The sequence below is a fragment of the Bombus vosnesenskii genome, unplaced genomic scaffold, assembly GCF_011952255.1.
Source record: "Bombus vosnesenskii isolate JDL3184/JDL3185 unplaced genomic scaffold, Bvos_JDL3184-5_v1.1 scf7180000013275, whole genome shotgun sequence".
NCBI lineage: Eukaryota > Metazoa > Arthropoda > Insecta > Hymenoptera > Apidae > Bombus > Bombus vosnesenskii.
This window is the reverse complement of record NW_022882933.1, coordinates 380137-392826: the sequence shown is the minus strand read 5'-3', so window position 1 is coordinate 392826 and position 12690 is coordinate 380137. Positions and strand designations below refer to the sequence as shown.

The following is a 12690-nucleotide window of genomic DNA, read 5'->3' as shown; positions in this document are numbered from 1 at the left end:
TATACGTCAGAGAAAAGTTATATATACTATGTATTTGAAGATATTATTTCAACAATACTATTACCGCAGTTATGTAGAATAAATAATTTCTAGCGTTAAAACAGGTTTTAAGCATAAATTTCATTGCACATTGACTATTTTGATCGAATGTCTCTACATAACCTGTTTAAGCACTTTTAACTCTGATGTTAATATTTCATAATAATTATTAATTTGTCAGATGGAATATCCAATGCTTGACGCAATAATTTATTTACCTTGATTGATGACGTCAATTTTAACTTTCAAAGTACATTCATCTAGGTTTCCTTAAAAACTTCTAATAGTATCGTATCAAATAATATGTCATGAAGATACTTGCTTTTGAGATAAAGTATAGTTTACTAATATAGAGTTAATAGAGTGTAACTCCAAGTAGAGTAGACCGTAGATAAAATAAAACTAGACACACGTCCTTAATTTCTTTATGATTCTACTGTTAGTTAATGTAATATGTTGCATAATGTGTGTACATGTGTGAGATATTAGGATACAATGGATAAAAAGAAGACAAAAACAAGTAATCATCAAAATGAATACAACTTTATTCTAAAAGACGTTACGATAACATAAAAAATGTAATTAAAAGATTATGTAGAGGATGTATCTTTCAACAAATAAGCAGAAACATTAAGTAAGTTAATTTTTGCTACGCATTTGTTAGAAGTAAAATATTGAACACTTTTGTTTCACAAAATGATATTCCATAATGTTGAGAGTCGACGAATTACTTCTACAGGTGAACCAATGATATTTTGATAAATTAATCTATTATCTTTAATTGATGTTTAATGACGCCGATCACTTAACGTTTAATATTTTGAACTCTTCAGATATCGAATTAAACGAAATTTGATAAAGATTGAAGGTTAATTAGCAGAATTTCTTGTTTTTCTAATTATCACAGTACGATTGCTAAGTGTTAAATAACCTTTTAGTTAGAACATAACCAACTTCTTTTGTTAGCAAAACTTATTCTTAACTTTCAGTGGAAATTTACGTTTTATTAAATGCAAAATAAAAATATGATAGAAATTACAACAATTTTATATAAAATTTTGGATACAATAATTTTAATTAAGCTCGATATATATGTAATTATCTTTTATTAGCATGTTATATAAAAAGTATAGCAAAATAGTTTTCAATATCGATTACACATTAGTGTTCATCTTACGGTATAAATAATATGGAAAATTAATTTAAGTATATATATATACATAATTATTTTTCAATGACATGCTCTATAAAAAACATAGCAAAATGTTAAAGTTTATCGTGTGTCGTGTGTTTGAGTAAAGAAACTGTCTCTTACGACGAAGGATACTGAAGCTTTCAGCATAGATACTAAATGTTTGTAAGGTAATATATTTTGCAACGTTAGCCCTATGGAAGGAATGGGAAAATGATAGGAAAATTTTCGAGCCACGAATACGTCTCATATGCTAAGCGTGTGATTATCACGTGCTGGCCTATTACGTTTAGGAAGCAGCTGGCGGTAAACTAATGTTGATTGTTCCGTTGAACGAAAGGTTAACCGACAATTGAACTATTCTCTGTTACGTTGCCATCAAAAAGAACGATAATAATCGTTTCGATTGTACAACTTCTTCTAATTAACGTTTATACTGAAAATGAACAAAGATACAGTTGTTTTTCCTTTGACAAACATACAACAAACGAAGGTCTAATTTAATTACGCGCGTGTACCAAATGAAATTTTATTTACTATATTGCTTAATGTGTAAATGTAGATGACATATTTTTTAAACTTTTTATATTAAACTAAAAAATCTATTTTTCGTAAAGCGAGTAGAGGCGCGATAAATTGCGACTAACAATCTGGGACATAACATTAACCATAACTAATACTGTAATTTTGATTTTATAAATTACCACAGAATTCTTTAACTACCTGTCCTATGTTTACGCATTTATACGATTGAAATGAATATAAATTTTATATTCGCGCGCACAGTAAAAGAGTAAATCGAAGAGGGCGTAAGAAACACTCCGATCTTTTTGGAGAGAGACAAAGTCTCATATAATGGCAGGTCTATACTGTATTTAGTCAATGATATAATGTTACTTCTACTCTGTACTTAATCAGTGCATTATTTCTTTCTTTCATTGATACGTAGATTATGAACTCATTTATCATTTTAGTTTCGTTTTCGATATTACCGACTGAAGGTCGGTAAGCACAGTCGATAATAACATCTCGACTGGTAGATCATATTTTATGTTATGTAGATAATATTGGACGATGACATGACGACATGATATTACCGCTCTCAACGTTACCGACCCAACAAAACATAGGTCTACACCGCCAATAGTGGTCAGAATAAGAACTAAAGACGATGACGATATTTTGAACATAAAATTATAACTAATATGAATGTCGTTAAAGAATTTGGTGGCATTTTTACAAAATCACAGTAGATTAAAACATATAATTAAACCTTAAGTTTTCGAAATTATTAGTATTCATAAGCATGAATCATTAAAAATTCGCCTTCAAATTTGTCTCGAAGATATACATATGTGGAATATAAAAAATTATTCGAACTATCGATTTGAAATTTTTGTGCGTACAGCAAAATATGAGGACAAAATCTTTTATAATCTTATTATGAAAAAATATTAAATAAAAGCACTGATATTTTCGAGTGTTACAGACAATTTTTCGAAAATTTCAGCCGCAACAAATTAATCGAGCATTTTTTAAGTTTCTTAATACGATACATCGATAATTTACTGTCATTTAGAACTCTGTAATAAAATCTGTCATTTCTAAAGTTCAAAATGAAATCATTTTCTCATATTGTTCGTACAACTACTGCTGTATATACCTAAGACGTATCGAAGTGAATAGGATTAGTGATGTATTAATTTTATACGCGTCTTAGAGTAAAATACCGTTCTCAGAATAATGAACATCATCTGTAAATTCCACGTAATTCAGAAAAAATCGTAGTACGGACCAGGAACATATACAGTGCCACTTAAAAAATACATTGTTGAAGATACAAAAACAAAGAGAGACTTTAAACCCATCTTTTACATATATACATTTCGCAGAACGATGTTTTTGACACACTGGCTTGGGCAGCTCGTACTATTTTCGTCGAATTGACTTGCAAATTTCACGATTTGCTGTTAGCAACATTATGTCTCATTAAACGTTTGCCTATTTCATCTCGATAAGAAAATTTGCATATGTAACTAACGAAAGGTTCATCTTTTTCGAGAAAGTCGAAATTCATTTCTCGGTGCATTTTATCTAAAATTATATTTATGTATATTATATACAAAGAAAGAATAATGGTGCCCTCGTACTCGAGATGATTATAAATAATAATTAAAAAAAAAAGGATAACGACTATCAACTATTTTATTATAGAATTTAACGCAGTTAATGGCCGAGTTATTGGTTGTTACTCTCACACAGCAACGATTTTATTTATTAATTTTATTTTTTTTTTTTTTGTATATTGAAGATCAATGTAAGACGAATTTATTTGTAAATAATTATAGCACTCTAAATATGTTATTTCGTTGAAGAATCATCATTCAAAGATGACGATATATTAAAGCGCATTTTTTCTAATTTTTTTGCTGCTTGTTACGTAAATAATTCTACTTTTTTTTATTCTTTCTAAGATTTGCAAATATACAGGATTTCTCACATAACATACGCAGTGAATTTTAGAGTCACTTCGAATGATCCATGAGATTTAGAATAATTAATTTTGAATTTTTAAGTTTATCTATAATTTGAAATAGTCAACGTTTAGTATAAATTAGAATAATTAAAATTTCTACAATATTCTTTTTTATTAAAGAATGATAAGTCACTTTAATTTCCTTGGAGACATATATTTTTTATTGACATCCCACTAATTTATTCGCAGGTTGACTGTGTTGTAGGAAATAAGATAGATGTGTTTTTTTTCTAATTTTAAACATTATATAATTCTTTGTCAACGCGATGATAAATCTTGAACTAACTCGTATCCGTTAATTTTACTGGCTTTAGTTATCGTATTTAATATGACTTACACAGATAAAACATCAAGGAAATCGTAATTAAATTTACTAATCCTCGTTAAGCTGCAAAGTTAGGATTTTCGACTTACGCAACGTTCTATCGTACAACGAAAATATCTCCAAGTATAGCAATTCTGAGAGGACGGATGTTTGAAAAGCGTTTCATCTTCACGTTGCCTGGTTTCTCTATTCTATGAAATACATAAGAACGAGAATTAACAAGAATTGCGAAAGGAGTACCGCGATTAATTCAATTATCCATATAACGATGTGTTGTAAATTCAGAATGTAGTATGTATATACGTCGACAAATTATTTGTAGAATTTGTCATGCGATCCACTCGTCCAATTAATGATTTAAGTTTGTGGTCTGCTTGTTGCATAGGAAAATAACAAAAGACTTTATCAGGTAGGAATTTGCAGATTCGCACGCTGTTACTACAAATCGGTAAAAGTTTTCAGATATTCACGAAAAATGGTGTATAGAAAGAACAATAACGATTTCAAGTACTCGTTAAATATTCTAATATAAATGACATGATATCAGCAATGAAATAATTCTATCTGTTTAAAGAACTTCTGTTCGCCACTTTGTAAAATACGGAACAACACGTCATTTAAAATCTTAGTGTTATCAGATACGCATGTGCATATAGGAATATATTTCATCGCTCTTCATAAATTTCTTATGCTTCTATTGCACAATACCTTACAAGGTAAAATACATATCGCGATAAGAAATAATAGAATACTGGTTTTTCGTTTATATAACAATGAATGATGCGCATAATATATCTTACAAGGGCAAATACTGCTTAACATTGGGACAGAGAGGACGATTCGTTTCTTTACCACTTACATATACCTGCATAATAGCTATAGTCTATTTAAGTTAAAAACGTAGCAAATCTCTTATCTTTACTGGCAGGCTAATACACGTATCGTTTACATGTCTTTTATTGTCAGTAAAACGTATGTCACGTTGTTTTCGGTAGCAAAACTACCCGAAAAGAAGCTGTAAAATAAGCAATTTTTCCGGGCACCCGTACGAATTAAAAATAAATATCCCAAAAAAGATTCGACAAAAATATTGAAACAGAAACGTTAAATGGTAAGAGGGACAAAAAGAGACTTGACAATTTGTTCTTATGTCGTCTGTGTTAAACTCGGATATTAACGGAATATAAATCCAGCGATACGTATTAATATAGATTTCTATTTCGCAATTTATTATGTACATATCGTCGAGCTATTTTATAAAAATGTTCGTTTCGATCATCGTTCCATTATTGTTCGAAACAACACCCTTGAAATACCTTACATTTTCAGATATTCCACTTATCAACATTCAAATACTTTGAGCACACACGCGCTATTTGCGAAAGTTGTTAATAGAAATTATCGAGCATCAGTATATACGGATATTGTTTTCTACTTTACGTGCAGGCTATCTTTGAATTTTGTACTTTCAATTAGAGACATGGAAGAAGTATAATTTTCCATCCGTGTTTTCTTCTATATGAAAGGTAAACGTAAAAATTTATTCACTGGATAGATATTCATTTTTAGATAGGATAAAAACACTTCCATTTTATCTTATATCTTAAAGAGAAGGAGATTCTCCTTGATCTTGTACTTTTGCACGTATCAAGTGATCTATGGAATATTTTGTTCAAATATGTAAGCGCGAAAATAAACCATTAAAACGTATTAACGTCCGTGTAACATTGATACGATTTCTCATTTTATTTATATTCTTACTAAGCCGGGTTTTCACCACATTACAATCTTTTTCTACCGTAATGTTTGTTGCTAATTACCTATTGCTATTTTTTTATAACTTTGCACGAACACGTGCCCGTCTTCCGGGTATTTTAATCTGGTTCGAGTAATTTGTTGTTGTAATAACAGACACGATTATTCGTACTATTCCTCGGGTTTTCCATACTAATTACTAATGACTCGCGTCTTGTTATTTTACCACTTTGATGTCTAGTAGACATATTTTGTTTTCTCTTCCATCAGGTATTTTTATTTTATTTTATTTTTGTTTTTTAATATTCTTCTACGATTTATACCTTTGCTTCATTCGAATCCAAAATATCGGTATATTATTCCGAGTTTCCTGTTCTTCCTCACGTTTCCTTACGTCTCCTGGGTAATTATAAAAAAATGTACGAAATACCCAAAATATCAAAGTGCACGTAAGAAAGAGAATAAGTAACATATTAAAAATAATCATTTATGACGTTTACATTCTATCGTCCAATGATTCAACTTGGATGAAACGCAGCGAGGAATGTACCTACGAAAAGAGTATCACGTCATAAAACTTTTCCCATTGCAAACATTTATTGATAGACAGTACCAAGAAATAACAGCAGCGAAGCAAAAACTCGTAATTCATTTTAATCATATTGCTTGGCAGAAGCTATGATTCTCATTATTCGCCATACCTTTATACAAACTTCATCAGAATATTTTACGATATTTTAATATTATAATGTTATCAATCATATAGATTGCATATCTATATACATTACGTGCATATACTATGTATAGTAATATTACATATATATATATCAATATCTACTTTCTGCGTATTAATTGTAAGCAAACTTTCAAAGAATTGTATCATTTAAAATACCTTTTACTTCTTTGCTACTATATTCGAGTACACAACGTAACAGTATATTGCAACAACGTAGAAAATCGTCCGAGTCAAACGTTAAAGAAATTACTCATGTAATACGCTAAACTAGCGCTATTGCATGTACTACTAAAGGGACGAGTCTTTTTCCATAATAAGGACTGTTTCAAGGTCTTGTGAGCCTTGAGTCATCAAAGAAGAGACTCGTATAGACAAACAAACTAAAACAAATTGTTAGAGTTATCCTAACAATGCATTATCGAACAGCAAAATATTAAGTTCTTCTATTTGAATATTTTGCCATTTATTGTTACACTACTTTATTTTATCGTATTTTAGTGCTCCCCCTTTAAAGAAAAAGAAATTAAATTATTATTATTATAAAATCATATTATAATCATATCATGTTATAAAATCATAAGCAAAATATGTCGTTTCAGCACTGGTTATTATTGGTTATTATCGGGTATAATCGTATTTTACATAGGAACTACGAAATCACTAAATGATTTCTTCTTTTTAATAGTTTTTTCAGTCTTCTAATAGCCTGGCAGTTTTATGAATTAATAAATTAGAAAAATGTAATTTGAAAAAGTACATACCATGTTCCCAGCATCTGTATATTCACACTGGAGCTAAATTATCTTTGTAACGTCAGTCATTTTGAATAGATATACAGGAATCGTATAGTACATGAAAACAGATTTATTTTCATTTCTACAGAGGCTACATACGCACTCATAACACAAACAAGTGTTTGTTTCAATATCAGACATAATGTCACTCGATTGTTTATCGTGCAAAGACGTAAATGATAACGTAATAAATGTATTTACCACGCGCGTGTACACAGATATACATATATATATGCATCTAAATACAGTACCGTGAAAAAGTATTAGGCCACTTAACAAATGAAAATGTTTCGTTTTTATAAATAAATATAAAAATACTAAACACGTAACACGTCATGTCAATTACACACGACCAAATAATAATTCAAGTATTATCGTTAACGACCTCATAAAGAAATATCGACTAATTTAAAATAACTAATATTTTTTAGATATTATTATAATTATCGTATTTGCATGTGTGACAATTTCTTGTCCTCCTGATAACAAAATTTCTTTCGGCGATCTTGTCAAATAACTTTCCAGTGAATATATTTCGTACGACCTGCCAATTTATTTTTACCTTTTCAAACAATTTATTTACATTCTCGATTTCCTTTCTTCTCGTGTATCGTACGACATTTAATCTAAGACCTTACTTATCGAAATGTTATAAATCAAGAAGAACTATAAGTTATCGGGATGTAGCGACAATATAAAAATCGTTTCTACACGTAGCTATGTAAAAGGTATTTCATAAAAATATGATCAATCGTCGTTGTAAGATCAGTATAGTAAATAGTCTGAGATTTTCGCACATCGCTACGTATGTATGCGGATAAGAGACAAGGAAATTTTATTTCGTTACGGTTAATTACTCCGAACCGTAACGACCGTGATACAAATGGCGATCTCGCGATCTCGAGTTTAGCCAATCGAATACATCAATCGAAAACTCTAGAGAATAAATACACAAACGTGTATTAATCGCCGTTCACTCGTGGAACTGGACTAGTCGACCCTGGACCGAATGTGTATGGCAAGTGTAACCGCTTAAAAGCATATAGCCCTTCACGAATTCCCGATGAAAACGACTCGAATCTCGTGTAAGAAATGCCTAACAGACATATGGGCAAAGGTAACGTGAAAACAACTCGCAATCTCTTCCGACGTATCATAAATTTATCAGTCTAGAGGGGAGCAAGATAAAGAAGAATTTTCTCATTATCGATTAACCTTTCTTTCAAATATAAAAGGTATATCAACATCTAAAGTCCATGATTTCAAAGCAAAGTACGACTAATAAATTGGATGTTACCGATAAGATTTCTGTATCAAATTCTTTGGCGTAGCGTAAGAGAAGGTGGATCAAACAGCACGAGAAATATCGATTGACGATTGAACGATCGATCAACAAGCGTATCTGTGAATTTCAGACGATAAATAGATTCCTTGACACGTTTAAACTAATATTCGATTGTAGTCTAAAAATCTTTCGCAATCATGTTCTGTACTGACTTTTTTCTTCAGTGTTATTACGAACGTTTTACAAGCTTTCGAAGTTTCGGAAAACTTTTAACCTTCTCGATGTTCCTTAGAATAGGGAAGTAGCTTTTCCCATGTAAATCCGGACAAATTATTAAATCTGTTGAGCGTTTCCTAGAACAGGAACGTTACCTTAAGGTCTTAAAGTTGAAGATTAAAAGGTATTAGTTATAAAATTATATGGATAGTGATAACTATATGGATTACGGTTTTTTATTCATTTCTGAGGAATAGGAAGGCACAAAAATGAATCTTTTCTATTTTTTTACCTTTTCCTACGAACCTAAAAAAATAGTCTAGTATCTTCAATTTCTATTCAATATACACATTCAAATTTGTTTTTTATCAGAATATTCGTCGTGTTACACGATTGTTGTACATGTATTCGTAATTGTATTATATAAGAATCAGGTTTAATTAAATCATAGAGTTATGGAATCTTGTAAAGAGTGGTCTTGCAGATCGTTTAATTTTCTCTCGACTATAACTAAACTGCATACATATCCATAATTTAGTGGCTTCATAACATTCTATATGTATAAGTCGTACAGCGAACAATTATAATGACTTGCAACACGTGTGAGGTTATTCATGATCATGTGAGGCTAGGTTTCTTCCGAAGTGACAAATTAGTCGGTTCTAGGATAGGTATGACTAAGCATAGCCGAGATACACATTACAGTATAAGCTAGGTCTAGATTATATCCGACAGGTGCACATTGTATCTACGTATAATCAATAGAAATAAGGCAATGCAATAAAATGACGAAAATTTTGATAAAGCGTATTCTATTGTATAGAAAATAAAATCAGTCGAAATGTAACATTCGTCTTTCGTATCATTTTGTTAATGATAAACGTCGTCGCTTAATTATTTTAAAATTATAAAATTCTCAAGAATCGATAGCTGTAAGTACATCGTAAAATGTGGAATTACCGACGTTCAATTTAAATTGAAAGGAAGGGAGGATAATTGGTTTCCTCGAATTAAATTACAAAATTCTTAGATAGTTGGAAACGTTTCAAAATTTACAAAATGGTTAATCTAAATCCACGTACACGCTATCCTTGAATTGATCTTTTAAATTGTACATTCAATTTGTTTATCCGTAATTCAAAATGAAATGAAATCAATTTCTTAATATAGATTCTTCTTTGATACAGATATCGGTTAATTCCGTGAGAAAACTAGATATTACCGGATTTTATATAACAAGCTTAATTATGTCTTATACTACTATTACAATTTTTTTCAATCGTCGATTCTTCAAGATATCGAGCTTCAGTCGAGATGGTTTAAAAATAGTTTAACGAAGATACAACTGAACTTTAAACGAATTCAAAACTTCTAAGGCATACATTACACGTATGCAGTTTTCTCTGTATATAAATACACATATGTATACTTTTTATAGAATTTGCAAACAAATGCTAGGAATTTAAACGAGTCTAGGAATTTAATGCAGTCGATAATTTTTAAAGTGTATATTATATATTCTGTGTATATAATATACATGTACGTGTGTTTTTTTATAGAATTTTCAAACAAAAGCTATAGATTCCAACGAGACAGGTATATACAATCGTATTTAGGTGAATAAAGATCGCTGTTTAAGGTGATCGTAAAGTGGGAGTATGGAACTTCCTAATTCCATATATTAAACAGAATAACGTGTCGGCTAGAGGTAAATCGACCTTGATTCGAAGTAGTAACTTGGACGATATAGCAAGATGGAAATGTGATATCCATCCTAGTAGATACCAAGTATATTTCTTATGTAATATAAATGAATTTTATGATAGAATAAATTGAACTGGCTCGTCAAAATTTACTCACCGGTGTCATTATCGTGCCCTTGAATTCCATCTCCCACATCCTCGGTGGCCGTGGAAAGAGCTGAAACCAAGACAAACAAGATCGTTCTGCACTCTCGTCTTTATTTAACGTTTCTCAAACGCAATTATTAATGCACGCCGCGTTATAAACATACGCGCCCTAGAAAGTGATCGCGGCCTTCCATGCTTCACGGATAAATATTCTCTTTGAAATTGTTAGTTATTCGCGGAATAGGTACGCTATCATTCGTAAAAAAAAGAAAGGTACGCTATCATTGATAACAAGATGCATTCCTTGCTTATCTATGTATGTAGAAATTGAAACTTGAAAGTTGAACATTCCATGGTCAATGATAAAAAATAATGGAAATTTGTATTGTTAAAGAGATACGTATATTTTTAGGCTATCGTATTAATCACGCATATACTTGGCTAAATCTTTAAAAATAAAGTTTACGATATGCTCTTTTAATACATAATTCATCCGTAAGAAAAATTCTAATGCATATGAGTTATGTAAAAGTCAGACTGATCGATACTATTTTATCGAGGTTAATTGTTCGATTTTTCAAGAATGAAATATCAATCTTTAGTATGTGTGTATTCTTTGATAAAATTCTTAGAAAATAGAGTTAATCGACTTGGCTTCTGAATGGCTCAAAAACATATTTATATCATTATACACTCGATGAATTTATTTGTAGATCGAAGTAGCAACAGTTAGCTCCGCAAATATCGAACTGATCTAACGCTAAATTTCATATACAGTCCCGTCCATAAGTCACCGGATACTTGTTTATTTTAGAAAAAATTATCATTTGAACATTGATACGACTTTCTGCATTGATATTTTACCGTTTATCCGTAAGTCGCTCGGTTGGATTAAAATATGCATAATTCTATACCATGAGATAATCTACATTATGAAACGAAGTTAGCATTTATGTCAAATGTTGAAATTACGCAATGTTAAGAGTGTGTGTAATACATTAAAATTTTGCTCAAAGCAAGCAGTCGATTTACCTTGTATTCAAGCGTCCAGTGACTTGTGAACGGCAATGTATATTTTTACACATAATACTGATTAATTGTACAGTAGAAAGTATGCTGCTTATCTATACGCACACGTATATACACACCGGTAAGTAACAGCTAAGTGACGTTACAAAAAGCAATAATGCTGGTACATACGTTTTCGACGTAGGTAAATTTTAAAGGAACTATCGAAATAGCAAAGATAAGCAATTTATAAAATATAGAAATAGTGAGAAAAGAAGATAAAACTATTTTGAATCACAAGTATTTACGTAGCCTGGACAATTTTCCAAATAGAATGTCAATTAAAAAATCATCGAATAATATATTATTAAAATTAATATTTTCTATTAGTATATTTTACTTGTTTTTCGACTTTACGGCTCGGAAAAGAGACTTGCCTTACATATTTCTGACTTTTACTCATTCTCGTACTTTACCTGGAACACTCATTACGTACAAAGACCCACACCTATCCACACTCTCATCTCGAACACACATATCTCATCTTATATCTAATACTAACACTTGGACAATATTTTCTGTTAGCAGTTAGAATATATGCAGTCAGAACGTTGTGTATGTAATGCGTAATTCAATTTTTTATTTAGCCGTTCTTTTTCTTGTAAAACAGCCCGTATTGCCTTTGTGAACAATTAATAACAATAACGCTCCTTATCGTATGACTTCTAAGTAATTATCAGAGGCAGATAAAAGAAAACTTATTATTCGTCGTTGTTTCGTTATTGATATAACTGTTCGTCATAATCTGATTGCAACATTAGGATGGAAGATCTCAGAGAAGATGTAATCAGTTTAGTCTAGAACAAATTCTGACAGAAACATAAAATACAATTGGTTTCTCCGCTGAAATTTTCTAGTAAACATGAACAAACACAAATGCTGATTAAAACTCAA

General features: G+C 30.6%; 1 protein-coding gene across 3 annotated transcripts in view; it reads right to left on the bottom strand.

Moving 5' to 3' along the window:
• Nucleotides 1–12690, bottom strand: part of LOC117231911 — a 65257-nt gene that overhangs the window by 28496 nt on the left and 24071 nt on the right. For all 3 annotated transcript variants that reach the window (XM_033490857.1, XM_033490855.1, XM_033490856.1), the window contains exon 2: nt 10739–10798. In XM_033490857.1, coding sequence (XP_033346748.1) covers nt 10739–10798 — 60 coding nt within the window. The remainder of the gene's footprint in view (nt 1–10738; nt 10799–12690) is intronic.